The 27,622-nt window shown below is 35.4% G+C and overlaps 1 protein-coding gene across 1 annotated transcript in view; it reads left to right on the top strand.

The window, feature by feature from the left end:
* PSD3 (pleckstrin and Sec7 domain containing 3) overlaps positions 1–27,622 on the top strand; it is a 377,954-nt gene that overhangs the window by 285,534 nt on the left and 64,798 nt on the right. The window contains exon 10 of the mRNA XM_044659529.1: positions 23,930–24,000. Within this exon, the coding sequence (XP_044515464.1) occupies positions 23,930–24,000 (71 nt within the window). The remainder of the gene's footprint in view (positions 1–23,929; positions 24,001–27,622) is intronic.

Genomic DNA, 27,622 nt, shown 5'->3' with positions numbered 1-27,622 from the left:
CTTTCAGGTGTGTTTTAATGGTCTACACATCATAAGGTGAATGTTAGATCACAAAAAGCAAAAGAGGAAATGTGGAGGGTTTGGGGAATTTCCACTAATTATAAGAATATCCCTTAATTACAAAGACCCCCCCTCCCCATTGTGCATGTGTTAAATTCCATTCCATGTCCTTCTTTACATCACCTGTCAGCCATCAAGATATCTCAGGTAACTTCTTCTGCAGGCTTGCAATGTTAACCAAACTCTTAACATTAAGAGGACACAGGGAAAGTACACAGTAGAATATATCATGGGTAGAAAGGACAGGATTGGTATATACTTTTCTACATTCTATTTTGCAGTAGTTACTAACTTGTTAAAAGCTCAGCATCTCAAAGTACCATGTCTCATTTCCTTCACTACTCACTCCCATTATAAGCATATCAATTTATTAAGCAATGCATGCCAATAGAGTAACAAATAGAGACTAAGCCCCTTATTCAGTTGATGCTGGACCCCAAATACAAGGGAAGGCAATACTCTAGTAATTACCTATTGCTGTATTGTTTCCTTTTAATTAATTGGTCCCATTTTATTAACTGTTTTTAGTATTCAAGGGAGCCTCTGTCCTGGGCCCTCTTCTCTATTATTTCAACGTGTGTGATCTTCTATGGATTCAGTTATCTTCTCTATGCTGATGACATTCAGATATGCTTATCCAACTCTAATCTCTGTGTTGACCTTGTTTCTTATATCTTCTATTGCCTTATAGATATCTTGAACTGGATACGCCATAGACATCTTAAATGCGTTGGGTCCAAAATGCAGTTCATTATCTTTTCTCTCAAACCCTCCTCTCTTCCTAATTTCAAGGGTACCACCATTCTTGTAGTCACCGTGATTGATTTCTCAATACCTCTCATCCCTCCTATCCAGTATGGGTTGCCAAGGCTTGTTTATTTCACCTTTGTAATAGCTTTCATGACACTTTCCTCTGACACTCCCACCATCTTGGTTCAGGCCTTCATCACCTCATTCTTAGATTATTGTTATAGCCAGCTGGTAGATCTGCCAGGTCGTTTCTTTTCACTCCAGTCCATTCTCCACTCAGCTGCCAAAGTGATTTTGTTTACACTAAAGTCCAGCCATTTCCCTCTACCCCAATTTAGTAAACTCCAGTGACTCTCTATCCACCTCCAAGATCAAATATCAGATCCTTTGGTGTTTAGAGCTTCCTATAACCTGCACTCTTTTTGTCTTTCCAGTCTTCTTGAATCTTACCCCCTCCACCCCTCCCTCTGTGATCTGGTGACACTGGTCTCCTTACTGTTCTTTGAACAGGACACTTCAATCTTCCCAAATCTCAGCCTTCAAATATGAAATGGAATGGAAAAAATACCTTCTGGTTTCCCTGAAGGACCACATAAACTCCCATTTTCCATAAACAGCCTTTCTCAAACCTCTTAATTCTAGTACCTTTCCTCTGTTAGTTCATTCTTGTTTTTCCTTTGTTATACAGTGTTTATACATTGCTCAGTCATTTTTCAGTTGTGTCAGATTCTTCATGGCCCCATTTGGGTTTTTTTTTTTTTGTAAGGATACTGGAATAGTTTGTTATTTCCTTCTCTAGCTCATTTTACAGAAGAGGAAACTGAGGCAAATGGAGTTGCTCAGTCACATAATTAATAAGTGTCTGAAGCCAGATTTGAACTCAGGAAGATGAATCTTCTGGACTCTTGGCTTTGTATTCTGTCTACTACACCACCGCATTGCCCAATGTTTGTACATAGTTTGCATTTTGTCTTTACCACTGGGCTATGAGCTACTTTAAAGCACAGGCTATCTTCCCCCTTTCTTTGTATCCTCAGGTCTTGGCACAATGCCTGACTCATACATTCAGTGAACATTGAATAAATAGTTGTTGACTGATTAAACATTAATTTTTATTTTTTCTTGTGTTAAATTACCACTTACACATTAGGATATAAGTAAGTTTTAGTCAGCCTAAATTATAATTTGAAATAAGAAAATGATTTTAATAATTTCATGAAAGTTACTTGGTTTATGCAATTATATAATCAGTTCATGTTTTGAAATAAAGGGATTTTAAACATGAAAAAATATTTAAACTTATATTACAATATAACTTTATAGCTACATCATTGTATATGTGTGTATATTATATATATATATATACATATATATATGTATATATGTATGGGGAATGGGGAGGTGGGTATGTGGCTTCACTGACTTTGAAATAGCTCATTTCCCTTGCTTCTTTTTACCAAGTTTGAAATACAAAGAATACTTGATGGTGTTTCTGGCTGATTTTTATGGTTAACTAATTTCTTAGGTTTTACACACTCATCTGTCAAAGAAAATTTTGAAAATTTAGACCTACATGTCACATTTGAGACTGCTGATGTTATGAGTCACAAATTGCCTAAAATAGACTTTATAATGGGAATGCCGACACAATTCTTAGCTATTGTATAACATTGGGAACACCGACACTATAATTAAGAGATAATAAAAAAGGAATGGGGTTTTTGTCACAAGACAGTTGTCTCCTCCAGCTAGAAAATTCACTTTAACAAAAAAAAAATTTTTTTTTGAGGTAAAACTTACATAGCAGTTATTTTTAAACTAGCATTTTAGCATTTCTTTTCCCCATTTTGCATTTACAGGAAAGTAGCTGAATGTTAAGGTTAGTGATATGGTTTGAAATGCTGATCCAAGGTCAGAGTTTGGCATCCATTGAGGCATTATTATTTCCAAAGAAGTATAAGAGAATTTATCCTTGTACCAGCTCAAGTCCTAGGACAGTGATGCATGGTAGTTAAGAGAACTTGCCTTCAGAATCCTCCATGCCTGTAAGGTGTTCTGTTTTAAAATTCATTTTTTTGTGCCTTGTATGATTACTTTGAAAACCATACTCCTCTTCAGTATAGTAAAACTGCCTAGAGGAAGTAATCTATTCCAAAGCAATGGTCTTTTTGACAGGTAGTCTTAAACCGTAGGCTCTTGATAGCTCATTATCTAAAAACCTGTACTCAGCAAATTTAAGCACACACACACACACACACACACACACACACACACACACACACACACACATATATATATAAAATATCAAGTTCTGTTTCACTCTGGTTTCTTAAAAATAATTTAGTTTTTCTATGACATCACTGTCCATTTCTGGTTACCTTTGGTACTCAACAATTGGCATAAAGTAGACATTTTATTTTTATTATCTTACTGTTGTTTTTTTAAACCATTACCCTCCATCTTAGAATCAATATTTAAGTATCAGTTCCAAGGCAGGAAGAGTAAGGGCTCGGCAATGGGGTGTCTTGCCTAAAGTCACACAGGTAGGACATGCATATGGCCATATTTTAACCCAGAACCTCCCATCATTCTCTATTCACAGAGTCACCCAGCAGCTCCTCATTTAATTTTTCTGTTGCTGTCACAAAACCCATTAGAGAGACTTATCTTCAAAAGCCTTAGAATAAAAGCTTAACTTTAAATATTTCAGTAGCAACCCACTGAATATGGCTTTACAATGAACAAAAGCACTTGTTTTTCTACAATAGTCCCAATGAAGTAGGAAGCAGAAGTATTATTCTTCACATTTTGTAGGTTGGGAATGTGAAGGTCAGAAAGGAAGAATCATAGAATCACACAGTTTCAGTTATAAGGAACCTTGGAAGACATCTAGTCTAAGCCACACCTGAAAAAACATCCCCTTCCCACAGACTTGGCAAATGGACATTCAGCTTTTACTTGTCAACCTCAAGTGAAGGCATATTGTGCTTTGGAAGGTCTTCCATATAACAAGGTTTAGTTTGGCCCTTTCCAAATTGTACCTCGAATGTCAAATGGAGTCGAATCCTTTTCTCTTGTGCACATCAACACTGGATCTTTTCAAAGATGGCTAAAACCTTAATATGAATCACTTTTTTTGGTTCACTGTCGAATCTCATAGACACAGGAAAGTGCAAAGAAAGAGCACTGGCTCTAGAGCCAAATGGTCTGAGTTCAAATATCAGCACTGATTCTTACTACCTGTGTGACTTTGTACAGGTCACTAAAATTCCTTTGGCCTCAGTTTCTTCTAGATGACCTCTTATGTCTCTTCCAAATCTTACATTCACTGAGCTTTTGAGCTTTCAGTCCAATAAAAGACTGCCTTTTTAAAGGCAAATTGCTATGTAGCTATGCCTTCAGCTTTTACCTAAAAATTAGATTTTTTTAAGCACAAGCATCATGTTTTATATTTGTCCTTATTAAATTTCCTCTTATTTGATTAAGCCCAATGTTCCAACCTGTGAGAATCTTTTTGAATCCTGACTCCGTTGTCTACTGTGTTCACCATCCTTCCTACTTTTGTGCAATTTTTAACTTGATAACATGCCATGTCATCCCCTATCCATCATTAATGAAAATGTTAACCAGCACAGGGTCACAATCTCTAAATTTTTCCACTGGAAACCTCTCATCAAACTACATAGAAATATCTGGATCTATAAACAAAGAAAACAAAACTTTTTAAAATCTGGACATTCACCCAGTCCACCTAATTTTGGAGCACAATGGATAGAGTACTGGGTTTGGAATCTGGAAGACTCATTTTTATGAGTTCAAATTCAGTTTCAGATGCTTATTAGCTGTGTGGATCCAGGCAAGCTATTTAATCCTGTTTGCCTCAGTTTCCTCATCTGCAAAAGAAGAAAATGGCAAACTACCGCATTATCTTTACCAAGAAAACCCCCAATGGGGTCATGAAGAGTTGGAGATGACTGAAAATTATTGAGCAACAACAATTTTACAATATCATAGAATCTTAGAGTAAGGAGAGATTTCAGAGTTTCATCTTATCTGGGCACTTCTTTGAAGTATCCATCTCCTAAAAAGTTTTCATCAATCTTCTCCTTCAAGTCAGTGACCAATATGTAAATAATGAACAGAGGAGTTGTCTTGGACCCAAGGAGAGTTTAGTTGTATTTTTTAAACCCTTACCTTTTGTTGTAGGATCAGTACTAAGTATTGGTTCCAAGGCAGAGGAGCAGTAAATACTAGGCTATGGGGGTGAAGTGACTTGCCCAGGGTCAGAAAGGTAGGAAGTGTCTGAGGCCAGATTTGAACCCAAGACCTCCTGTCTCTGGACCTGGCTCTCTAGCTGCCCCTGGTGAGTTCTGTTCCTTACAATTAATAGCTAGCTAGGTGGCCCTCGAAGGCACCCACTACTCTCCACACTGTCATTTTCCTTATCTATGAGGATAGAGATGTAGTACCTTTTTCACATGGTTATTTTGAGATGAAATGAGTTAATATATATAAAACATTTTATAAATCTTAAAATTCAATGAAAATGACTATCCTCATCATCAGCTTGTGTCATGTTTGGAGTTTAATCTACCTCTCTGTAATTTATGCTCTTCAGGCTCAAAGTACATACTATTTATGTGTGTTGTTTTTATTTATATATGTTGTATACATACATATAAATACATATTCACATATATATAGTATATGTGTATATACACATACATATATGTGTAAACTTTTATTTTTCCTTTTTTCAATTATTCCTGATTCTGTAGCTAAGATAAACTGTACACTGTTTGCAAAGCTTTCCTTTAATATTTCTCTGCAAGAACCAGGAAAACATTATATATACTTGTGGAAATATTGTCCAATGATCATCTCTGAAGGACTAAGCTGTAACCAGCAATGCAAGGACCCAAGGCAGCCCCACGGGATCATGCTGCCAAGTGCTCTCTGTGGCCATGGAAGGAACTGGCAGAGCACGAATGCAGATCAAATCATGCTCTTTCTTGCCTTATGTCCTTTGTAAGGTTTTTTTTTTTACTTGCAGGATATAGATCTTCTTTCACAACATGAAGAACAGGGAAATTTATAATATATGACAATAGTAAAATAAACTATATTAGATTGTTTGCTGTCTGGAGAAGGGGGGGAAGAACATTTGTTTTGCAAAAGATCAGAAAGCAATTGTTTAAAAATTGTTTCTACATGTAATTGAAAAAACAAAAAGAATGAGTTTGTAAAAAAAGCAGATAATATGAGAAACATATTATTTATTTTACCACTGATTTACATGACTGTTTGGACTGAATATAGGTCAATTCATGTATTAGCTTTATACATAGAAGATTATACTGAAAATATCAAAGTTTTAAATAAAAGTAATGGTGAAATTTAAAAAAAAACCCTATATTTCTCCTGCAAAAATCTTTCATAGTCCACTCTAATCTTAGTATCTTCCCTCAGAGAATACTCCAAATTTATCTTTTTTAAAAAAAAAACCTTCTGCCATTTCAGTATCAAGTCTAAGACCAAAAAGCAGCAAGGACTAGGCAGTCATTGTTAAGTGACTTGCCCAGGGACACACAGCTAGGAATTGACTGAGGCCAGATTTGCAACCAGGCCCTCCCAGTCCCTCCCAGTCCCAGATTTACAGGATGTAAATCCAGGCCTCCCTTGCTTCTAAGTCGAAGGCCATTCTTATACCACAGGGCCTCTCGGAGGCAAAGGAATTTTCACAGGATCACTTGTCTACTAGAAATCAAATGAGAAGTATTTCTAAAGTGTTTTGTGCAATGCCTTGGTACATAGTAGGCACTTGATAAATATTTCCTTCCCTCTTATTGATTCTATGTACAGATATCCATTGATATTTCCTGAATAAAAGATAATTGGCCCAACTTGGAGAGGAAAAAAGCCATTAGGGCATTATATGTTCCATTCACATTATTTATAATTCTTCAGCATTATAAAACTTTGTAGGGCTTTTCAGGGACAGGGGTTTGTTTGAATTGCTCTTTAACAAAAAATCTGGCTGTAGACTGCAACATATAAAGATATCACTGTATTTTTGACTGATTTTTTTCTTCTTCTTTTGGTTATTGAAGGTTTTTGTTTAATAAAATGTTTTGTCATAGTCACAAAACCTCCAAAGTCTGCTCATCCAATTCTCTGCATTCACCCATATTTTTCAAAACTAAAAATGGGAAGGGTTGAAAAAATAAGATGGAGAAAGTACATTATTATTCTTTGAATTGCATGGAAGTTTTTACTCTTTTTATTACTTTTTCACATGACAAGGTGGGCATCCTAGGATCTGCCCAAGAGCAGCTTTTTCTTACCCTTTCAAAGTCACTCACCTCGACTCTGCCCTTCCCCAGGCGAAACTTTCAGAATCATCTTTCTACTGTAAAGATATGGTCATGTAACTTCTCTGCTCAGAAAGCTTCAGTGAAACCCTAAATTAAGTTCAAACTTCCTTTTGTCCCAGGACTTTCCTATCTTTATGCCTTTGCTCACACTATTTTCCTATGCTTGGAATATCTTCTATTTCCCTCATATCCTGTTGAATTCCTACCCATTATTTAAAACCCAATTTACATTTCACCTTTTCTTTGAAGCCTTCCTTGATCCTCCATGTTTGACAAAAAAAATTCACATATGGCTTTGATAGTTATGTAGGTGTTATGTATGATTTTATATTTGTACGGTTATATATAGATGTAGATATATAATTTTGTAGTATTATAGTTATCTTATTTTCTTACAAGCCAATGAGCTCTACCAGGACAAGGATGATTTCCAGTTTCCAGGACTTTTTTCTACATAATGGAAATGATCACTAAATCTATTTTGAATAAATTAATTTCAAATAATAAAAACAACCATATTCTGGGGCCCAGGGCCCCTCTTACTCAGATAATTACAGAAGACTTAGGAAATATTGGCATTCATTATTTGAATCTTGCAGAATTTTCTCTTAAGTCTATTTCCTCTTGCTTCATAGAAGATGAAAAGTGACTCAACCATCACGCTTTGTTACTTTATAGAAAAACTATTTCATGTGAAGGGAGGAGAAAAGTACTTATCAGCTTCATAAACACAGGATTCATGGTATTTCAGATCTGGTCCTTAGAGCTCATCTACTCCCATTTTATAGATATTGAGACTGAGGTTCAATGAGGAAAGAATTTTCCCCGAACTGGGATTAAAACCCAGATTTTCTTCCTCCTCTATACTCCATTAGACTTCCCAGTACAATCAACTATCCCCCTAAAAACATCTATATGCAAGGAACTGAAAAATGCTCAGAATTGATGCTATCTGTGGAAAGCCTCAGCTGGCTTTCAAACATGAAATTCCTATTCCTTTTTTCTAGTACTTTCTCTTTGGTTGTGCATCTGGAGCCTAATTTTGATATAAATATTCCCTCTATTGTCTTTTTCCTTGGTCTCCTCAATATTTCAAAGATGCTTGATTTTGAGGAGGTGAATATTTTCTCCACTGAAGCAGATTACAGTCACTTTACACAGTAGTAGAGAACATTGGTGCCAAATTTTAATTAATTGTATGAAGTATGGTATAATGTATGGAGTGCTGCACATGAAGTTGGGGAGTTGATTCAAATCTTATCTTTTGATACTTGCTAGCTGTGGGACTTTGGGTAACTTACTTTACCAAAGTATTATTCTCCTCATCTAAAAAATTAGAATAATAGTGACCACAACAGTAGTGCAGCACATTATTAATAATACTAAAAAGTATAAACATAAACAATATGTAATTAAAACTAATCACAATAATAACAAAATATGTAAAAATATAATGTAATTATAGTAGTGATTGAGAATGATAATGTGATAATACAGTGGATAAGGTACTTGAACCTGGAGTCAGGAAATCTTGAGTTGAAATCAATAGTCTGGATCTCTGGGTTTATCCAACACTAGGTCACTATTGTCATTAACTATACTATGTTGATTTCCTAATTTATTCCATTGATCTACTACTCTATTTCTTAGCCAGTATCAGATTATTTTGATGATTAACACTTAACAGTATAGATTGAGATCTGGTACTCCTAGACTTCCTTCATATTTTTTTCCTTAGTTCTCTTGATATTCTTGACCTTTAAGTTCTTCCCTAATATTCTTTTTATGTTTAATGTTCTGCAGGCTATTCTTGCTCAAGTGCACAAAATAACTTTTGAGAGGGGAGAAATGATGCAAGCTCTTCTTTTTTAGATTTACTGAAAGCTTTATTGGGAAGACAAAATAATTCAGATGATTTATATACTTTATTCCATTCTCATGTGATTTTGATTTCTTTTACTAGGTCCCTCAAATATGAAAACTTCATTGCTCATAGAAATTATGAGTATTTAATTTAGTGACATCTTTTACAAGGGTTCAATTTTTATTGGTTAATATGACATCCAGGCAATTGGGCACAATGGTTTCATTGGTGATAATGTTTTAGTTTCAATAATGTTTATTTGTTGAATTCTTTGGAATATTTTGGGTCTGTACTTCTAATATACAGGGCCTTATACTTGTAGTGCCAAATGCTTAGCTTAGTTCTTGGTACATGGTAGGCTTTTAAATACTTCTTGCTTTATACAGCTCTATAATTCTGACCAGCAAGTGATAACTTTCTAGACATTTAAGTTTTTGGAAACTACATGTTATATATTGCAATCTCTCTTGCATAATCTGCTTTGAGAATTCTTGATGCCCTCAAGACAACCTTTTCTGGAAGGTTTGACAGCACTGGCATGGTCTCCAATCTCTATCATAAATCCTTCTGTCTCTATAAACAGATCTATACAACTCTATTATTGTTGTTGTTATTACTGTTTGTATTTCTGAAGTTGAAAAATTCACCAGCCCCTAGCTGATCTTTAAAAAAAGTTTTTTTTGGTTATATGTAGAAGCAATTTTCAATAATTGTTTTTTGACAGAATTCAAGTTTTCTCCCTCTTTCCTCTTTCCCTTCCCAAGGCAATGAATAATCTGTAGGTTATATCTGTACTTTTATGTAATACATATTTCCATATCATTCATGTCATGATAGAATTCACATATCACATACAATAAAACTCTCATGAAGGAAATATGGCATGCTTTGCTGTGTGCTCAAAACTCTAAAAGTTCCTTCTTTGACTATGGATAGCATTTTTATCATGAGTCCCTTATGGTTATCTCTAAGACTTGCTTTGCTAATAATGGTTTAATCCTTCACATTTGATCATCACACAGTATTTATTTCTGTTATTATACACATTGTTCTCCTGGTTCTGATTGCTTTACTTTGCATTAGTTCATAGAAGTTTTTACAGGTTTTTCTGAACTCATCCTGTTCATCATTCCTTTATGGCACAATAGTATTCCACTATTAACATATACCACAACTTGTTCATCCTTTCCCTGAGTGATGGAGATATCCTTAGTTTCTAATTCTTTGCCACCACAAAAAAGAACTATTAAAATATTTTGATTCAGGTTAAAATATTTTGATTTCTTCTGTCTCTGATCTCTTTGGGGTACAGACCTAGTGAAATAATTACTGGGTCAAAGGGCATAAATAACTTTGTGACCCTTTGTAGCTAAATCTTCTAAGTTATTAACTTTTCCATCCTTATTTAGATTGATCCTCAGATGGCACAATAACCTTTCACTGTATCTTAATATTTACCAGAATTTACCCTCTTCTATATTGGAAAAAAAAGATTTTTCCTGTTTTGCCTGTTTCTTCTTTGCTCTGTCTTTTACACATTTCAAACACCTTAATACTAAACATCTTTCTTTTTCCCATGAAACCTGACTTTCTAATATAAATATTAGTATATATCAGAGTGATAGAAATTTTAACTCAAAGATTTTCCCTAAGCCTGATTATCATCAAGCTTTTGTAATATTCTCAGTCTATTTAGTAATTACCATGCTAAGTTTCATTATTGTATGCTTAATAACTTTATTCAAGTTTCTTTTAAAGTCTTTGGCATATCTTTTTAGGATCAGGCCCATTTTCACAAGGATCTCTTCCATTTCAATTCTTTCTCCTTTCTACTGGCTCCTTCTCTGCTGGTTACAAATTTTCATAGGTCTTCTCTCATCCTTTACATTTTTTTAAATTAAAAAAAAACAACACTTTCATTAAATCTAAGCTATCATTAACCACAAGAAAAAGTGCTCCAAATCACTGATAATTAGAGATATGTAAATTAAGGACACTTCAAGGTTTATCAGACAAAGATGAGAAAAAGGGAAAAGGACAATTCTTGGAAAGGTGTCAGGGAAACAGGTACATTAATGCAATGTCAGTGGAGCTGTGAATTGGTCCAGACATTCTGGAAAGTAATTAGCAACTATATCCCAAAGTGTCTAAATTGTGCATTCCTTGGACCCAGCTTATATCACTACCCGTCTTATGTCTCCTGATCCTTCAGTCGTCTTATCTTTCCCAGTTTTCTAAATGCACACAACGTATGTTTCCAGAAAGAACAACTTGAGGCAACCAGGGTTATCATTTTGGCCAGTGGGCCAAGAAAGGCTGCTATTTCCCTTTATGTTAAAATAGTTGGCATAATACCTGGCCTGTCAAAATCTTCCAGGAAATACTGAAAATGTTTACTAAATATATCATTATTTTCAAATTACTCTGACTTTTTTCCTAAAATAGGCACTAAGAATGCAGGATTTTTTTTAACTGCTGGACCTCTGATTTCATTGGCATAGGTATCTCCGGGGAATTTTCTCTACCAGTGTAGGTAGTTACCTTTTCAACATAGCTTCTTTGAGAGTTGCCTGAGTCAACTCTTTGAGAGGATGTTAAGTGACTTGTTGAAGGTCACACAGTTTAACATGTGTGAAAAGTGGGACTTCCTGGTTTAGAGATCAGCTCTCTGACCACTGTGTCACACTGCCCTTGGAGGATTACAAAATAGATGCTAGTATACTCTCTAATTCCGAGTCTCTTGAGCTTTAGATGAAGTGATCCACATATATAAACCTTTATAGTATCCACAGCTTTGATTGTTGTTTCAGTTGGTGCCACAAAAGAATACAAGCAAGGGCAGTGAAGTGGCTCATTGAATAAAGAATCAGGCCTGAATACTGGAATCCTGGGTTCAAATGTGCCCCCAGATACTTCCTAACTGTGTGACCCTGGGGGCAAATCACTTGAACCCAGTTGCCCAGAACTTACTACTGTTTTGCCTTAGAACTAATTCTTAATATTGATTCCAAGACAGAATATAAGAGGGTTTTTTTGTTTTTTGTTTTTGTTTTTAATGAAAAGAGTTCAAGCAGTGCCATATTGATTTAGTCAAACCATTTTGGTCAGTGTCATATTAGTCAGACTATACATGGTCAGTGCCATATTGATTTGGTTCTTCATTCAACCCAGTAGACTCTCTTTGACTGTGAGAGCCAAGAAGACTGGGTAGGAAGAATTTGATAGTTTTCTTCCATGCTGTCATTCTCAAAGATTAGAGCTATGCCAGAAAATACTTAAATTATCCTAATAGTCTTTGAGTTTATTATCCACAAATTTATCTAAACTCATCTTGATCCTGATTTGGAATAGAAAGGCCATATACTTGAGTCTGTCTACAACTGTCTGTATAATATGAAACTAGAAGACCTCTCATTCCAGTTAACTTATTCTTTATTTTGCTGTTAGAATAATTTATAATTTTGCTCAATTTTTAGCTACTGTCACCAGTAAAACAAAGCAACTAGTTTTGGCAGCTTCATGAATGCAAGGAACTCATACATTTTTAAGCTTAGTATAGACCTAACCTAATTATATACCAGTTTAGGAAAGTTGATGCTGATGACATCTTTGTTTCCATTTTCAAGCAGAGTTTGGGATTTACTTTGGAATGTCCTACACTGCTTGGAACTTCATTATCCTTGGGATTGTCTTTCTTCATTTGTGCTGAAAAATTGAAGACAAGTTGTTTTGCATGGAAGAATCCCATTTACACAGTTCCCTCCCTTCTAGACCTGACAGGTCCCAAATTGTTAACCTTCAGGCTATGAAGTATTTTTTTCTCATTAGCCATTCCCTATAGAATATATCTTTGCTGGATTTCTCTACTGTTTGGAGGGAAACTAGGTAATTTTATATTAAAGATTGGGGGGGCACTGAAAGAATGTACTTTGAGTTATCTGCATAATAAGAAATTGAAGGAATGGTACATTTCCTGTTATCCATAATGAACCCTGATCTTATGTGAAAATTATCAGAAACAGTAGATAGGGTGAAGGACAGAATTGTAGAATGTTAAAAATAGAAGTGACCTTGGAGATTTCACTTCCAATTTCCTTCTGTTATATGAGGAAAGCTAAAGTCTAGAGAATGGAAATGACTTATCCAAATGAAAATTCCAAACTTGAACCAAGTTTCCACTATATTCTACTGCCCCAGAGAATAATGAGTATTCAAAAGATGGGAGGAGATTATTGACTTGGAAATTATTCAACTATTTGTATGAAATTAGAAAGCTAAGAAATTTGTTAATTTTCCTAAACAAAATCTATTGAAACTATATTTACAAAGAAATTAAGAAAGAAGAGATGGGCTCTATAAACTCTAAATTTTACCTTAAGTTAGTTTCTTTGGAGAGATTTAAAAAAAATAGGACTTTCTGGAATGGGTCCATTGATTCATCCTCCCTCTTATCATATTACTTAAGTATAATTTATTACCAATCCTGTAAGAGAGAAAAGGAGAGGGGAAAGAGAAAATCTATTCTGTTATTCCCAATTCTGAATTTAATCAATTCTATAATGAAGTTGGGTTATAGTTAAACCCAAGCAATGTATTCCTTGTTCTGACTTAGTAAGTTACTAAATGGATTTCTTCGAATGAACTTTAAGGACTCAGATATAGGAGATGATAAAAGAAATTAAATGTAAAACCTCAAAGTTGCCAAGAGAACTCGAAATTCTAATTTTTCTGAAGCTACCAAATTTCCATTTGAGCAGTAGCTAGAAAGTTACATTTTCATTTGCTTAATTCTGAGAGAATTTGGTTTTCACTTGCAGACTGTGAATTATGTAGATATTAAATAACAATTAAGTAAAAACTCTTATATTTCCAAAAGTTTCTTAAAGTTCTGTTTTTCTGTCCCAGCCACATAGAATGGGAATGCCAGCCTATGTTGTAAAGTTGTCACGGAAGAATTACGTAGGTAGATATGAAGGAGTATGTGATTTTAGGTATCAAAATTTTCATAATGCCATTTAGAAGAGGATTTTACAAAGCAGTCACTATTGGTTTATAAGCTCCCCAAAGACATGCAAAGAAGCAAAGTGTGTGGTAACCACAATACAAAGATACCAAAACACAGGATTTCAGAGTTGGATTGGATCTCAAAAGTATATAATATATCAAGTCAATAGTTGGCCATTTTTCTTCTTCAAAATTTTCAATGGTAATAATGAGCTACTTCCCAAATCAACCCATTGCTCTTTTGAAAGATTCTATTTAAAAGGAAGTTGACCCCTGACATTAAGCCCAAATTTGCCTTTATGCAATATCTACTCATTGTGCCTGTTTCTGCCTCTTGGAGCCAAAAAGAAAAAAGTCTAATCCTTCTTCCAAAGGATAACCCTTGTTCACCCCTGAAGACAGGCATCAGAAGAACCTACTTTTCTCTAAGCATCTTGAGAAACCTCAAACCTCATGGTCTCAAGGCTATTTACTCCCCTGGTTGTCTTGCAGTGGACTTTTTTTAGCTTGTCAATGTCCTCCCTAATAGCTAGAACTTAGCAAAATACTCCAGAAGTGGTCTAGAATGCACAAGAAACAGTGGGGGAATTCGCCTCCTTATTTCTGGAGGTCATGCATCTCTGAATGAAGTTCAAATTCACGTTAGCTTTTTTGTTTGCCAACATCATACTACTCACTTGTTATGTGCATATGGTTCACAAACAGCCTTAGATTTTTTTAAGGTAAAATATTGACTTTACATTTCTTAACTTTGAAAGATTTTTAACCCAATTCTGATTCATACCCAATGAATGTCAGCCTTATGCTCCAGCCCACATGGAGGCAAGTGATCCAAGGCCAAGGGTTGCTGCCTTCTGAGCTCTCCCTTGTTCATCCAGCAAACATTGTATAGCTCAGCCATCTGCCATCACATGAAGCCAATCAACAGCTGTGCTCTATCCAAGTTCAGATGCAGTTCAATTATTCTATACCCCAATGACACAAAGGGACAAGACCACCTTTTAAAGACCTGAAATTAGATTATTGAGAGGATTCCTAGCTCTCCTCTCCCTAGAAGGAATTCAATAATAAATGGTTAGTTTGAACTAAATTGTCATAATTCTTCCCTTAATAGGGTAATGACTTACTCCTCTTCTCTCCTTACTATCATTACCCACATACAAAGGAATTATTAGGATCTTTATAACCTCAGTTATCCTTTGTTATATAATGAGATAAACTTGTTGCAGCATTTTGCAAACTATAAACCACAATACAAATTCTAGTCATTATCATTATTGTTTTATATATCCTTTGTTCTTTTGCTTCAAATTAATAGGTTCTCTCTCAGCATTCCTTTCCTTATTTAATTGTCATCAACCCATTCCCACAGCCACATCTTGTCTAAACCTTAGAATATTGTGATAGGTTCCTAATTTGACTTCTGATCTTCTTTTCCATCTTACCCTGCTCACTAATGAAGTATCCCCAAAAGTCATTTTAATTATGTTACTCCCCTGATTGAAAATGTGTGATTAGATCCTCATTGCCCCAGAAAGCATTCCTGAACTTCTGAACTTTTGTTGGAGGCCTTGTATAATATTGTTCCATCTTTCTTGTCCCATGTTCCCTCATGATTCTCCTTTATGAACTCTCATTTCTAGCCAGATTTGTTATTCCTTAAGTCAACCTCATACGTTCTCAATACTGCTTCTATTCTTCACATAGGATTGTAAGCTGTTCTGTCTCCTTTCTGATTTCCTAAAAACGTACCAGTTTGCTTGATAAGAAGTAGGGTTGTATAGTAAAGAAGACTGGACTTAGCTGCTCAGGAAAACCTGGCTTTATGCCCTTAGCTCTTTATAGTTAGGCTATTGTAGGTCAATCACTTTACTTTTCTGAGATATGATTTTCTTATCTCAAAAATAGGAAAAATTCATTGTAAGGCTCAAATAAGATAATGTATGTCAGGTGCTTTTTGAATATTAAAGCATTAGGTAAACATCAGTTATTATTATCATTTCAGTATTATTTGCACCTAACTATAGTCCAACTTCATCATGAAACCTTCATCTACCCACTTTGGTTCACCATGAGCAGAGTACTGAAGGAAACCAGGGATTGAGACAGAAATTAAGAGGGAGTACCTTCCAATCATGGAGTACATGCAAAAATATGGAGGCTGTAAATGGAAAGTCATGAGTACAGAACTAAAACAAAGTCAAATTGGCTGAACTGTGGAGAAAAGAAAGAGTAGTAAAGTGTGGTATGGCTAGGTTGAGGCCAAGTTGTGAAAAAGTTTGAGGGCCAAACAAAAATGATATTTGATCCTTGAGATAATAGAAAGTTACTAGAGTTTATTGAAAAGGAGAGTCGGATTCGCATTTTAGGAAACCCATTTTGTCAACTCTATGTGAAGAATGGATTGATGATGGAAGAGACTTAAGGCACAGAATCCAATTAAGTGGGCAATTGCAATATTCTAGGTAATAGATGAGAGCATGAAGCTAGATGTCCAGATTTCTTTTCACTAGACCCTAGCCTTGGGGCTTATACAGCTAATAAATTAATAGAGATAGGATTTGAACCCAGAGCTTCCTAACTGCAAGTTTAGCATTCTATCTACTGTGCTATACTGTTTTCAAATGGCTATTAGTTTATTGTTGTCCTTTATATTTGAAGAGGACCAGAATGAAATTCTTGAATAAATTGGATTTTAGTCAGGCAGATCCAGTATTACTTTATTTGTTCCATCCACTAACCCTATAAGATAGAAAAGGAATTTTTTTTTGCATAATCTCCCATGCTTCACCACTAGTGCTTAGTACAATGACCCAGAAGTAGTTAAATAATAAATATTGACTGAATGAAAATAGTAAATCCTTCATAACCTATCCTCCTCCCACTTGCCCAGTCTTCTTACACCTACCTACCCCTCAATATATACTCTTCTGATCCAGTGACCTCTTGGCTGTTCCACAAACAAAATACTTCATCTCTAAGCTTCAGACATTTCCCAGGCTATCTCCTGTGCCTTGAATGCTCTTCTTCCTCTTCTCTGCCTACTTATTTCCCTGGCTTCCTTTAAGGTTATAAAAGAAAATATCTATTACATATTAGTTCACTAGAACCTCACTATCACACTAACCTTGTGGCCCATAGTTTGTTATTCTTTAAACGTAATTTGATCTTTTTGTTTCATTAATGAAGCCTTCTTGAATGTACACTTGTGATATGGGTAAATGGATAAGTATTTCAGTTTTAGAAAGCATTTACTAGTCTGTGGCTTAGGACCTACGGTGCTGTTGTGGAAAGAAAGATCAGAGCAGAAAGATCCTGCTTGATTAATGTGATCGTAGTCTGTGTTTCTGGCTTCAGGTACTTCTGTAAAAATACAACTAGATATCATGAAACGTTTTCTTTTTTGTGCAATTTTAAAAAACAAAGAGATGATAGTCTAAAATATATGAAGAACTTTCTGGATTTTTTACTCAACACTATCTCTCCCTTCTCTGAATTCCATTCTAGAACGATCTACATCTTAGACATAGTCTTATATGTGATTATATGCTGCCATGTATTTCCTTCTTGTTTTACAAAAACTGTCTTGCACAACTTCACTGTAAGAACCTTGAGAACAAGGACCATATCTTCTATTGCTTTGTAGATAGCCAACTACACAGAACTTATCAGATTGTACATATTTAATACCTATTGACTTGAGGTGAACATCATGATATTAAAGGATTGAATTTCCTCTTGGAAAAAATTCTTAAATTTTGTGTTTGTCATATTTAGATCTTGCTGACATTTATGGAAAACTGAAATGCTTTAAAAAAAAAGAGGAAACTTCAGATTTAAGTTCAGACTTTGAAAGAACTTGAAGAAGTCATTAAGTTTAATTCAATATATGTTTATTAAATTATGTGCCAAGCACTGTGCTGAATGCTGAGAGTATAAATGAAAAAAAGTCCCTGCCCTCGGGGGAAGACAACACCAACAGAAGTTGGAAAGAGGAAAAATAGATTAGAGGGTATTTGTTGTGGGGGCACCTTGTTCAAACCAAGGAGAATTGCCTAGAGAAAGTGGAAAGTTTAAATCATAATATGAAAGACATGGCATTTGAACTGTTAGAGGGGAGAGGCAGCATCTGCTGCCATTAGCCCTGGTGAAAATATCAGCCTTTCTCTGGCACCATCATCATCATCATCATCATCAATGAATTTTGCCTCTTGGATGGTATTTTGTTGTAGTTCATTATAGAGCTGAAAATACCTGAAGGAGGGAGTAAGGAAGTCTGGTTAGACCTTTCCATGTTACAGCATTGTCATTCTGGAGATTTAGTATTCCTTCTTGGCTTTCTTGTGTTCCCCTTAGTATATACCTGGAGAAGTCTGCTCTGCCAGGCTGTGCTATGAGCTCCCCAAGTTCTTGGGCATAGGCAGTACGGTGGTGCGGATGCCTCTACTTGACAAAGTTAGGCATAGCTGCCTTCTCGACAGTACCTTCCCTCTTCTCTTGGGGACGCTCCTGTTAGAGGCCGGAGGACTGAGGAATAAAATGATAGGGCCTCCTCCAGAAGAGACCTCTAGGTTAGTTAGTAGGTATCTCAGGCAGCTTCAGTGATTCGCCCGAGATCCCATGCTATCCACAGGTGAATCGGGTCCTAGACCTCAGTTTCCTGTCTCCTGCAATATTCCTTTCCTTCCATCATGTTGCCTGTGTCTACTTTATCACAATATAATTTTTCACTGTAAATGATTGCATGTTATATTGTTACCTTCATTTTGAAGTTGTTCTAATTTGACATTTGTGCAAGTGCACAGTCATAGTCAAGTAGAGATTCAGACACATTTAACAATGTATTTCTCTCTTTCTGCCTATTACCTTCTGCTGGGTACGTAGATGCTTTAGCAGCAGGTCGCGGGATTGTGTGCCAACAGAAGGAGATGGTTTTTACTTCCTCCAAAGGCCCACGGAGCAAATGTTTTGACTCCTTTTCGACAGGTGGATAGCTCAGTGTGGTACTGAAATGAGCATCTGCGTGCTATAAAGGAGACGGACATACACATGATTCTGTAAGCCCAGATTGCTTGAGTACCTAATGAGAAAAGGTTTGACAATTGTGTTTGGGCTGAAATTATTTTTTAAAATATTTTTTTGGTCACTGCAAAGTCCATGTTAAATATAGTTTCACATTTAATCTAAACATAAGAATAAGAAGCACTCAGCCAATTTATACAAAAGGAGCCAGGGATATAACTCCAAAGACTTGGTTTCTTGTCTAGTTTCTACTGATAACTTGCCACTTAGATATGAGCAAATTATTTAAACATCTCTGTTACAATTACCTTATCTATGAAATGAGAATTTCTTTCTTTGCTCTATCTACCTTACTATTCCAACTTTTCAGTAAGCATTTGATTAGTGCCTGTTATGTATGATGCTGTTCTAAGCACAGGGTATAAAAAAGACCAAAAAAAGTCAATGGTCCTTGTCTTCAAGGAGTTTATATTCTACTTGAGAGAGTTGCAAAAATCAATGTGGTACAGTAGGAACAAGCATATATTTGAATCAGAGGGCTTGGGCTCAGATTCCTGTTGTACTTCCTTTGTGACCTTAAAGAAGTCACTTAACTTCTTTGGGCTTCTTTTCCTCATATATAAAATGGGTTGGTGGGGGTGTTAAACTAAATGACCTTTAATGTCCTTTTCGATTCTAAAGTTATAATCTTAACATATTAAATGAAATATGTTAAAGTATTCAAAAATTGAAGCCCTGCACTTATTATAAAGGATTATTATCATTAGTAAGCAATATGTCTAATGAAATTCCAAAAGTACATTTAATTTTTAATAAACTATAAATTTTTATCATAACATGTGCTGTTGCATTGGACAATCTCCAAGACCCTCTATAAACCAAAAGAGAAAGTTTCTTTTATTTCTAAGCTGAAATACTTATACACCCAGATCTTCTGAAAAAGATTGTATTGGCACATAAATATAAAGGAGGAAGAAGTGATCCTGCGTTTTTTAACTGCCATCCATTATACTTACCCAATATTCATTGCAAGGAGAACCTCTTCTCTTCTGAGTTCTGTTCCTATAGACTTTTATTGAAGTCATGGACTTAATAATGACATAGTATGGGAGCCAGTTTCGTTGTTTCTCAGTCCATCAGAAACAAGATTTTTCAGACTGTGCCATGGTACCCAGTGGTCAAACAAGGGGTTCCACAAACAAAAAAATTTGCATCCATAATACACACAGTACAAATCCATTTGCCTTATCATTTGTAACAGTTGTAAATTGTGTGTGAATTCAGCTGAAGAAGAGATAAGTCCATTCTACAAATGTATTAAATTACCTAATAATAGTGGCTAAAATTTATACAACACTTTAAGGTTTACAAATAGTATATGTGTATGTGTGTACATGTACTCAGTTTCCTCACCTCTAAAATCAAGATGGTTGGACTAAATGACCTCTGAGGTCTTTTCCAACTATAAAGCTAAGATCCCCAGAAAACTTTACATCATTTCTCCTTTTATAAATTGCCTGATATGTAGAATAAGAGTTGAGCTTCAAATGAAACACTCTTTTCTATGGTTTCTTCCCAATCTAAATACTTACTGACTTTTCAACATTCATAAGATGAATAGGGTACAGATTTTAGAATTAAGAGGTGAGCTCTCCTTTTTTTGTCATGCAATTAAACTGACCAACTGGATATAGATAGGTTTAACCTTTATTTTCCTCTTTTCTAGATACCTAAGGATTGTTTCCTTTGATTGGTTTAGAACTGGAAAAGACTCTAAGATTCACCCTTCTCATTTTGCAAATAAAGCAACTGACCCAAAACCACTATTGCCTAAGGTTTTTCCACATGCCTTTAGTTTTCATAGCTTCTTTTCACCATGAATTCTCTGATGTCAAGTAAGGCATCATTAATGGCTTTTCTAAATTCAATACATTTATTAGGTCTCTATTTTTTTTATAATTTATTATAGGCCTAATGTTAAACATCTTTGAACCCTTTAATAGACTTGTCAGGGACGGGGTCTTAATGTATCATTTGAATCCAAAATTTGGTTTTTCTTTCTTTCAGTCATTTAATATGCTTACTGATAGATGATGTGCCCTCAGCTTACCATATGATATTATCATTAATATTGGAAATATATCTAGAGCTAGAAGAGATTTCAGAAGCCATCCATCTCAAGCCCCTCATTTTATAGATGATGAAACTGAGGCCTAGAGAGATTAAATTTACCCAGGATCACACAGGAAGTAGTAAGCATCAGAGATAAGTTTTGAAACCAGCTCTCTATTCTTCATATTCTTGGGAGGTTTGTTTTACTGTAAATATTTCTATATAAGTAGCTAAGATGAATGAAATAAGAGATAAACTGAAATGTTAAAATGCAAGACATCAGTTTCAAACTTTCAAACAAAGATCCGGAAACTCAACTCTAATATACTCCCCAAGTATAAAAGAAGAGCATATATATCAAGAGTTTGGGAGGCAATAGACGTATATTTGATATCTGTTGGGTTTGGAGTTAGAACATGTGGGTAAATTGTATGACTCATCTGGACTTGTTTCCCTCATTTTTCAAAAGGAACTAATAATTTTAGAACTGACTTTGTCTCAGGGTTGTTGTGAACAAAGAATTTGAAAATGATAAAATTTTTATGCTCTGTTGACTATTATTATTATATTCAATTTTTGTTAATTTCTTATGATCTTGATGCCCAGTATATCTTAAGCTTCCAGATTTTAAAAGATGCTGTCCATGGTTGTGCAAAGTTACATGGGGAAAAAATAGTCAATAGAGTACAGTAAATTCTAAAACAAAACTCTTAAAAATGGAAATATGATCAATTGAAACTTCCTCCTCTCCCAGTAGAAAATATAAGTAAAAGAGAAAATTAAAGTTGTGAAGTATCTTACAAAGGGAGCTATCATATCTGATATTGTTCCCAATTCTATAATACTTACTGAGATATTAATGTATGAGAAAGATGTGATTGATTGATTTTTAATAAGATTTGAGAACTTTATGTTTGAGACTTCTTGTCTTGTTTGTAAATGTCTTCTTAATGCTGTTGCTTATAAAAATCATTGCAATAGTTTCATAATATAACCTGGTGGAGAGAGGGCTTAGGCTTGTAGTCAGATCTGAGCTCAAGTTCTGAACTTCAACAGTCATCAGAAAACCTGGATTGAAATACTGACTGCCACATACTACCTGTATTACCTGTTAGTCTCCTAACTTTTCTGGGCCTCAGTTTTTCTCATCCACCACAATAATTGCATTGAGTCCATAGACTTTGGGATCTCCTCTAGGTCTAAATCAATAACCCGATGATTCCATGACATATTGGCTGGGGCACCAAGGAAATTTCACTTTCCCTCTTACTTCCCTAGTCCGGATTAACTCTTCATAACCCCATTTGGGGTTTTCTTGTCAAAGATACTGGAGGGGTTTGCCATTTCCATCTCTGGCTCACTTTCCAGATGAGAACCTTGATAACAGGATTAATTGAAGGTAGCCTCAGAGGGAAAGCACTAAGATTTTTTTTAACCTGCCTTCTACCTTATTATCTTTTCTAAGACAGAAGAATAGTAAGGCTTTAGGCAACTGGGATCAAGTGACTTGTCCAGCATCACACAGATAGGAAGTGTCTGAGGCCGAATTGAACCCAGGACCTCCTGTCTCTAGGCCTGACTCTCTATCCACCAAGCCATCTAGCTGCTCCTGAGAAAGCACTAAAATTGAGACAGACTGAGAAAAGTTTCTTGAAGAATGTAAGATTTTAGTTGAGACTTGAAGGAAGCCAGGGAAGCTAAGTAGCTCTCCAAATATTCCAGAATTTAGAGTGCCTGGCACATATTAGGTACCTATTAAATGTTTATTGATTGATTACAGGTTGCAGAGAAGGTGCTAACTTGTATCAAGAAGAGGAATTTCCTCCCTTTAGAATTCCATTTTAATCAACTAAATCACAGGCCCACTGGTCCAAACAAAACAATTATAATTATTGTGTTTACTATCACTAATAGAAATATTAGATAATTATAATAATAATAAACAGTAATAATAATGGATTGAAAATAAAGTTGATCTGAACATTTTAGTCAGCTATTCATAAATTCACAAAATAATCAGCCACTAATAATTATTAAGATGAAATATTGACAATTTAAAAGAGTTTTTTTTCTGCCAGGCTTTTGCTTTTTTTATTTGTTGAAGTATTCTAAATGGTCAAACACTTCAAACTTCTTGTTAGAATGATGGGAAACCCACACAGTTCTGTGTTATTTTTTCTTAATTATTTTTTCTTTATCACAAGGGAGTGAGGGAACAACTATAGGGTAAAATTACAAGACATCTATAAAACTTTAAAAATAAGAGACTAGACTACATCTAAAGCCCCTTGTAGCTGTAAAACTACAACTCTAAACTGGGTTTATTGTAAGCCTTAAACATTCAGGAAAAGATTAAAAGACTAGCAAAGGTACTGTTACTGTAAAAAGACAGGAATTTCTAGGAGATATTTTTAACACCTTTCTTTGGTTATTTTTCCTTTTTGCTTTTTTTCTAATAACTTCCCAACAATGCACAAAGTTCTATCTTGAGTTATTGTACCAAATCTCTTTCCCTAGCAGCTTTTGCTATGCCCGGGAATGCTCTCTCTGAAAAATAAAGATTCTTTAAGTCATTTTCTCATCTACCATGTGGGGGGGTTTATTTTGTCTCTAGCAGCAAATGGTGCACTTTGAATCTTAATCACCACATTGAACAGAGAAATGCTAAAGATGTTAATTGTCTTTCTCAAATGCCAACTGACTTCAAGTAAGATTTTTCCCATTTATTTTGTTTTCTTTTTAGCTCCAAGAGGAAAGCGAGGGTGGAAGACCTTTTATGCTGTACTGAAGGGAACAGTGCTTTACTTACAAAAGGTAAAAATAGAACCTTCTGTGAAACAATAATTAAATAAGGGGCATAGAAAAAAAAGGCCCATTATACACAAGTTATCTCTGACCACCTGAAGAGTAAAAAAAAATCCCTTTTCACCTTGCACATTCCATATTGATGACATGGTTTTTTTAATCTTATTTGAATATAGTTTATTTCTATTAATTTTAATAAAAAGTTGTCTTTGATTGTATATATTTAGATGCAACTTAGAAAATAATAGAAGTGACCAGAAAATTAAATTGTATGAGACTTGCAACTCATCTTTCTATTGTTGGGTAGAATAAACCTAGTACTTAGCAGTTTTAATGATGTGTATGTGTATGTGTAGACACCATTTTATAGCCAAAGATTAACCATATCTTTAAGTCCTGAAAGAGCTAACTTGGCATCCTGGTTAGGGAACTAGACTCTTAGACTTTGGTTCAAATACCCTCATACCCTCTCTAGCTTTGTGACCCTAGACAAGCCCTCATTGTGTCTCAGTCTCCTCATCCATAAAATGAGGGGAATGGATTTTTGAAGGTCTATAAGGTCTATATAAAAAAACTTTTTTTAATCTTTCTGTCTTCGAATCAATACTATGTATTGGTTATAGGACTAAAGAATGGCAAAGCCTAGACAGTTGGGGTTAAGTGACTTGTTCTCAGGGTCTCATAGCTAAGAACTATCCAAGAGCAGATTTGAACCTACCTCCCATTTCCAGGCCTAGTTCTTACTCTACTGAGCCACCTGGCTGCCCCCTGACCCATCTGCTTCTAAGACTATGCTATGATTCTAGCCCATTTATGTCAGACCATGCTTCAGCCAAGATTTCAGTCCAGCAGAGTTTTAGCTCCTGTTCACTCAGGGCAGGAAGAACTTATCGCACTTTTGTCAAACACTGTCTTCCTTTCCCTAAAATGCTAAGTGTGTGTTTCTGCTCCTGCTTATGAGTTCTGGCAATCTGGAGAGAAATGAATTCTCCAGTTCTTGGTAGCTTACAGCTAGAGATAGAGACAGGAGAGGGTCCTGCCATGGGAATCCAAATGTGCTCCACCTACAGGGCTTAGGAACATTTCTAAAGACACCCCTACTCTAGGGACAGCAGAGAGGCACCACAGAGACCTGGAGAGTCACCATATGTCCTCTTGGGAACAACATTTTTAGCTTTCTCTTTGATTATGACATAAGGACACAGATTTTCTAGAAGAATTCACAGCCTGCGGTAAAAAAAAAGTTTTTTTTTTTTAAGATTTCATTCATATTTGGCTTTTTCTTACAAAACACATACTCCCTAATATGCTTCAAATGTTTTCTCATCACTGCCTTTCTACACTTCTGTTTCTCTGCAAGAGTGACAATTTTGGTTTAAAAAACATAAAATATTAGATCAGATGGTAATTCCTGCAATTTGTGATCCTTATTTTTAACGAGTTATATAGCCTTCTTCCCCTCTATGTCTAGCCCTCCCCAGCCTTTTTACTCCTCTATGTGTGTATATACGGTATATTGGACCAACACTGATCCTAAAGATTTGGTTTGCTTTCATCTAAAGATTCCAGCTATTTTCCTAGCAGAAACCCCACTTTCTTTTTTTAAAAATCCTTTTCTTTTTACCTAAAATTCATGCCAAACTACTGCCCTGAAAAATAGTGAAAACAAATCTTGTTAAATTAATTAAAAACAGTTCATGGAATGATAGGCCATAGGACTCTTTTACTCCTGGACAGAGTCTTGGCATGAAAAAGGAGGTTTGGCTGCCCTGTCTTTAAATTAGTCATTTTTATCAAAACCACTTAAATCATTGCACAGAAGGACAGGTTCAGAAGCACCAACTTTCTCATTCTCTTTTCCCTTTTTATACATACATACATACATACATACATATATATATATGCATACACATGCATATATATGTGCATACACACACACACACACACACACATATATACGTATGTTAACATTCTTGGTTTCACTCTGATAGATTTAGAGATAAGTTCCTAATATTTCCTAATAAGTTCCTAATAAAAAGATTTAGAGTTAAGTTCCTAATATTCATTCTAGTAGTGGGAGAAAGTCTGTTCATTGTGAAATATCACATTAAGGCCCCTGTGGTTAAAAAAATCTTTGGAATCAATGACAAAAGAGGAACAAGCAAGCTGGACTAGAGTTTTCTAGTGAGAAACTATAAAATCCCAGATCTTGTCAGATCACTTGCTGCATGAATAATGAACTTTTCAGAATATTTGTCAGGTCAAGTACAAGTAGCCACATTTTGGGTCATATTTAGATTTTCCCCCCTGAGTTTTTTAGTTACAGGTCAAGGAGGCCCTAATTCAATACCCAGGGACGCAGTGCTACATAGACTTGTTATAGCTATTCTAAGTATTAAATGCTCAAGTGGTATTGTGTTGATATTTTGGGTTCACCTGGGGGTTCTAGAGAACAAGGGTCAGGTGATGACTAAGTTGAGATTTATCCCATAAGCACAAATTTGATTCATCATCTGTCTCTTGACCTTTTCTTGCTTTCTGAAGAAAGCGCTTCTCCTTCCCTCAAGGGCCCTCCTGACAATCAGAAAGTACCATGTTTTTTATGATATGTAGAGGTTCTTTTTCCTACCCCACCCTTCCATTTTAAGCAGATACTTGCTACCATATTGGCATTTCAATGTAGTTAGAAAAACATCATGATAATGGTGAAAAGGATACTCAATTTGGGTGGAGAAAGCTTGGGTTCTGCCCCTATTACCAAGAGGATCGTATTTAGTAAATCACTAACCACTTTAAGTCTCATCTGTAAAATGGGGATGAGAAGAGGCAGCTTGACATATAGATAGAGTCAACTTGCAGTCAAGCTAACGTCTTGGTGCCACAGGAAACCATTTAAAATTAGAATATGGGTAGTAGATGCTTAACCACATTGACGACCCTTGTAATACCTACCTCAGAGGATTATTTTAAGGATCAAATGAGACAATGTATGAAAAATGATTGACAATCCCTGATTCATTCTATATAGCTATTGTTATTATGATCTGCAAGCTTGTATGATCTTAGGCAAATTGTTTAACCTCTCTGGCTGTGTTTATTTGTGAAATAAAAGAGTTAGAATAAATAATTGCTAAGGACCCTTTCATGATCCTATAAAATAAAATTCAAGCTGTTAATTAATATGTAGTCCCATTCTCCATTCTCTTATGCTAATTTTGTAATGTAATGTCAATAAAATAAGAAAACGAGGGTCAGAGAAGGGGAATGGTCATAAAGGTCTGTTGACAACAATGCCCATTTATAGAATCATTTGCATATATGCAGAGGCTTTACATACATGTAATTCATCTGATACAATGTCCTTTTGGTCCTTACCTCAAAGTATTACCCCTGTTTGGTGGATGAGATAGTTGGATGAGAGAGGCTAAGTAATTTGACTAGGCTTGAATATGTGGTAAATGAGGAATTCAAATCCAGGTATCTCTGATTTCTAAGATTAGTTCTTTTTCCACTTCATCACTCCCTTCTCTCCCTCTCTTCCACCCTTATCTCTCTCTCTGTATCCCTTTCCCCCCTCCCAAACTCCATTCCTTTCTCCCTCCTCCTCTCTTGCTCTGTCTCTCTCTCCCCC

The sequence above is a fragment of the Gracilinanus agilis genome, chromosome 2 (assembly GCF_016433145.1).
Source record: "Gracilinanus agilis isolate LMUSP501 chromosome 2, AgileGrace, whole genome shotgun sequence".
Taxonomy (NCBI): Eukaryota; Metazoa; Chordata; class Mammalia; order Didelphimorphia; family Didelphidae; genus Gracilinanus; species Gracilinanus agilis.
Note: the sequence above shows the minus strand (reverse complement) of the source record. Positions and strands in the feature narration are given on the sequence as shown.